Consider the following 4202-nt stretch of genomic DNA (forward strand, 5'->3'; position numbering starts at 1 on the left):
CCTGCCTGCCCTGGAGGATATCCACATGGCAAGGCAGACCTCTCCTGACCCGCCTGCTGCTCCCCTCAGCAGTGTACTTCCATGATCTGCCTGTTCTGCTCCCCGCTGTCTCTGGTGAATCCTCTCAACCGCCCCTGCACCTCTGGGCTGTACCCCAGTTCTGTATCTGTATGCACAAATAAATAACTCTTAAAAAAAAGATCACAGCCTTGGTGTCAAAGCACAATTTACATGTACCTTCATTTTTTAGGGTACAGAGTGACTTCTTTTTTTTAGATTTATTTGTTTAGAAGAACTGGGGTGTACACCAGAAATGCAGGGTGTGAAAGGATTCATCAGAGATGGAACAGAACCGGCGGATCTACAGAAATATACTGCTAAGGGGAGCAGCGGGCAAGACGGGAGAGGTCACCTGTGCCAGGTGTGGGTCAGCTCCCTGGCTGGGATCGAAGTCAGGCCATCGCAGTGATAGCACTGAGATCTAACTTCTGCACTACCAGGGAGATCCTACTGTGTCACTTCCAAAGGTGTATGGGATTTCTTTTTGTTACGTCTTTTTGCAAAATTTAGAGTGAATGTTAACTAGCACTTCTTGGAATTTAAATTTTATAGGTTCTTTTCAGAGGTGCTGGTGGTATTCATTTATGTCTAAGAATTAAGTGATCAGTAAGTCTTGATATCAGTAAAGTACTTTGTAACTTTTTTCATAGATTGAGTCACATTTTTCCTTTGCAAAACTCTGTAAAGTAGGCAAAGGCAGCTATCATTACCCCCAATTAAGTAAACTAAGGCCCAGCGAGGTTGAGTGACTTGCCCAAGGTCATACCTGGATATAAGACTGCTAAGGGTTTCAAAGGTAACTAAGCACTTCCCCAACTCTAGAGTGTGAATCCTGACTGACCAAACCAGATTCTATTCCACTTGTCAGTGAGTGGAATAGGCACAAGATATTCTGACCAGTGACACTAAGGAGAAATCAGGTGGGAGCAGTCTTCTCTCTCCAAAAGCAATATAAAATTGTGCAAGGATGAGAAGTTTATAATCATTTAATGACCAACAGGAGGACAGATGTGAGCACAGAGATGTTACAGTGAGAAAGACAGAACCAAATGCAAGAACCCAATGCTAATGATGTCAGTAAGTCACTGGATTAAATAATTCAAGAGTCACCCTGTCTCTGACCTGTTGTTATGTGAGACACTGAATTGTCCTTCTATTAGCTATTACCTATAGCTAAAACAGATAACAGACATTAAAAATTCATTACTGTTTTAGTAGATGGACTATAAAAAACATTTATTAATATATCAGCCAGGGTAGAGGTTGGGGAGGAAGTGGAGAAGCAGTTAGGTAGAAGCAGGTGGTGATGGTATTGAGGGAAAAATAGGAAGCTCCAAATATTTCTCAACCAGGCGGCAGATTTTTAACTTTTTAAACCCTAGATTTCTACACAAGATGTTGTCTGGAGGGGCGCTGTTTGCAGCCGTTCCTGTGAGAGTTTGATCCTGGGCTGGGGAGCTGACCCACAAGGCAACAGACCTCTCCTGACCTGCCCACTGCTCCCCTCAGCAGTGTATTTCAGTGGATCTACCTGTTCTGCTCCTCATTGTCTCTGGTAAATCTCTCACCCTCATACTTCTGGCCTGTACCCCAGTTCTTATATGCATAAATAAATCTTTAAAAAATTTTTGTTTGGCAAAAATAATGAACAACCATATACCAGAGACATTTTGTGGGGGTGGAGTGGGGAATGGGATCAAAAACGGGGTGGGGGGAGGGAAATGCACGGGATTATGGTGATGGCACATGGGTGATGGGAAACCCGCGGGGATTACAATTGAGATGGAAAAAAATGTACAAAATGATGTAAAAATAAACTTTTGTAATAAAAAAAATATGATAAGCCACTAATGTTATAATGAAAATAAAAATACTTGAAACAAACAAACAAAAAAAAATTTTGTTTGGAAATAAAAACCAAAATTCTACCACCTAGTTTGGAAAAATAAAAACAAAAGTTCTTTCTTTTTTTGTTGCTTATAGAATGGTGTTGTGACTTGGCAACAGAGCATAAGTTTTAAAAAACTACCCTCAGGAAATAATTTAAAGATGTACAAAAAGGTATATGTATGAACACCTATTACAAATTCTAAATGTCCAAAATTTGTAGATAACTAAAATGACAAAATCTTATTCAATGCTGTATCACTAAATATAATATTTGACCTAGAAAAATACTGATGACAATAGGATCTCATTTAAAAAAAAGTTGTTTATTACTTACATAAGGAAAAAGGAAGCACATCAAAATGCTAATAGTGATCTTGACAGAAAACAATTATAGTCATTATTTCTGATTTTTCTGCTTATTTAAAATTTCTGTAAGTTTTGGGACATAATTTGAAAAATATATTTCAGTAACAAAAATAATGAACAACCATATACCAGAGACATTTTGTGGGGGTGGAGTGGGGAATGGGAAAATGCACGGGATTATGGTGATGGCACACAGGTGACTTGGTGATGGGAAACCCTTAGGGATTACAATTGAGATGGAAAAAAAAATGTACAAAATGATGTAAAAATAAACTTTTGTAAAATAATATATATATATATATTTTAGGGAAGAGCAAAATACCTCTCACACTTAAAGTTAGGTAGCTAGCACATATCTCAGTGGTTTTATCTCCAATCATGTTACAGTGCTAATGGGAACTACAAAAAGACACCTCAGTCTCAAGTGGTCCGAGGACTGGATAACAAAGTCCCAGAACATAAGAGGCTGTGCTTAATGTAAGAGAAAAAAAAAAAATCTATGTCCCCAAAGGAAGGGTTCACCCACCATGAGAACTTGGACAGAATGGGGCATTTCCATGGATTCCACCCTGCCTGTCTCCTGAATAAGGGTGTCTCACCTTTTTTTCGGTCTCTTCCATGAGCTCTACAATGTCAAACGGCAGGTCCTTCTTATAGGGAATGGAGTAACGGCTGCCGGGTCTGGACATCTCTTCCTGCTGAGTCTCATAAGGGCGTGAGTTTAGGGTCACCACAGGTAACTTTTTCCAAAACCTATTTGTCATAAGAAGAGTCTAAATGGAAACAAAGACAGGTTTAGATAGGCTACTAAAAGAGGCTTGCACAGCAATCTGGGCTCAAAGGAAAGACAGTAAACAGGTTCCACATCCTGGGCCAACTCATACTGATTACAACTCCCTGCCTAAAGCAATCATGAAAAAAATTCAGGACTCAACCAGAATCAATGATGTAATCCATCTGTAATATCTGACATGAGAAAGGGATAGGAAGGCATGGTGGCCCAAAGAACATATTTGTAATACCTACCCTAAAGCTCAGCTCATATACCACTTACTGCTAATGAAACTTGGAGTTCTCCCTGTCCGTGAAGCCTTTCTGCAGCCCTTTTAATTTTACCATGATTATCAGAATTTTATCACCTGCTAATATGTGCTAGATCTTCTAGATACACTCATCAATACTCCCAGCAATCTTGCACTTTACACATAAAAAAACTAAGGCTCAAGTAGTTTAGATCAAACAAATAAATGTTTGGATTCACTAAACATGGATTCAAATCAGAACTGCTTCCAAAGTCTATATTCTCACTTCGTCTCTTTTAAAAAAAAAAATAAATAAATAAATCTTGGGCCCTCCCTGGTGGCGCAGCGGGTTAAAGCACTGCACTACGAAGCTTAAGCCACTTCCTCATGAGTTCGATTCCCGCCTGCCCCTGAGGAGTCCACATGGCGTGGCAGACCTCTCCTGACCCGCCGCTGCTTCCCTCAGCAGTGTACTTCGTCGATCTGCCTGTTCTGCTGGGGAGATCTGCTCTGTCTCTGGTGAAGCCTCTCACCCTCCGCATCTCTGGCCTGTACCCCAGTTCTATATGAATAAATAAATCTTTAAAAAAAAATCTAACTAAAAAATGTAAAAACAAATAATACTCTAAGCAAACACATTTAAATACTAACCTCTTCTTGCCCCACATAGATAAATACAAGGTTCTGATAGGAGTGGGAGATAATCAAGAATATGCTTTTCTAGAAAGCTGAGTTCAGAAAATTTGAGCCAGTGAGATAGTATAATGTTGGGCTATCTAAAGTCAGAGGGTCTGGGTCTACATCCTGACTGCTGCTTACCAGCTGCATGACCTCTGGCAAGTCACAGTTCTTCATCTATATAAG

At 39.8% G+C, this 4202-nt stretch overlaps 1 protein-coding gene across 1 annotated transcript in view; it reads right to left on the minus strand.

The window, feature by feature from the left end:
* The window catches only part of LOC105853281, a 9471-nt gene extending 6466 nt beyond the window's left edge, over positions 1-3005 (minus strand). The window contains exon 1 of the mRNA XM_012721241.1: positions 2916-3005. Coding sequence (XP_012576695.1) covers positions 2916-3005 — 90 coding nt within the window. The remainder of the gene's footprint in view (positions 1-2915) is intronic.
* Between the last annotated feature and the right edge of the window lie 1197 nt (positions 3006-4202).

This window comes from Condylura cristata, unplaced genomic scaffold, assembly GCF_000260355.1.
Source record: "Condylura cristata isolate star-nosed mole 26May11 unplaced genomic scaffold, ConCri1.0 scaffold00006, whole genome shotgun sequence".
Lineage (NCBI taxonomy): Eukaryota > Metazoa > Chordata > Mammalia > Eulipotyphla > Talpidae > Condylura > Condylura cristata.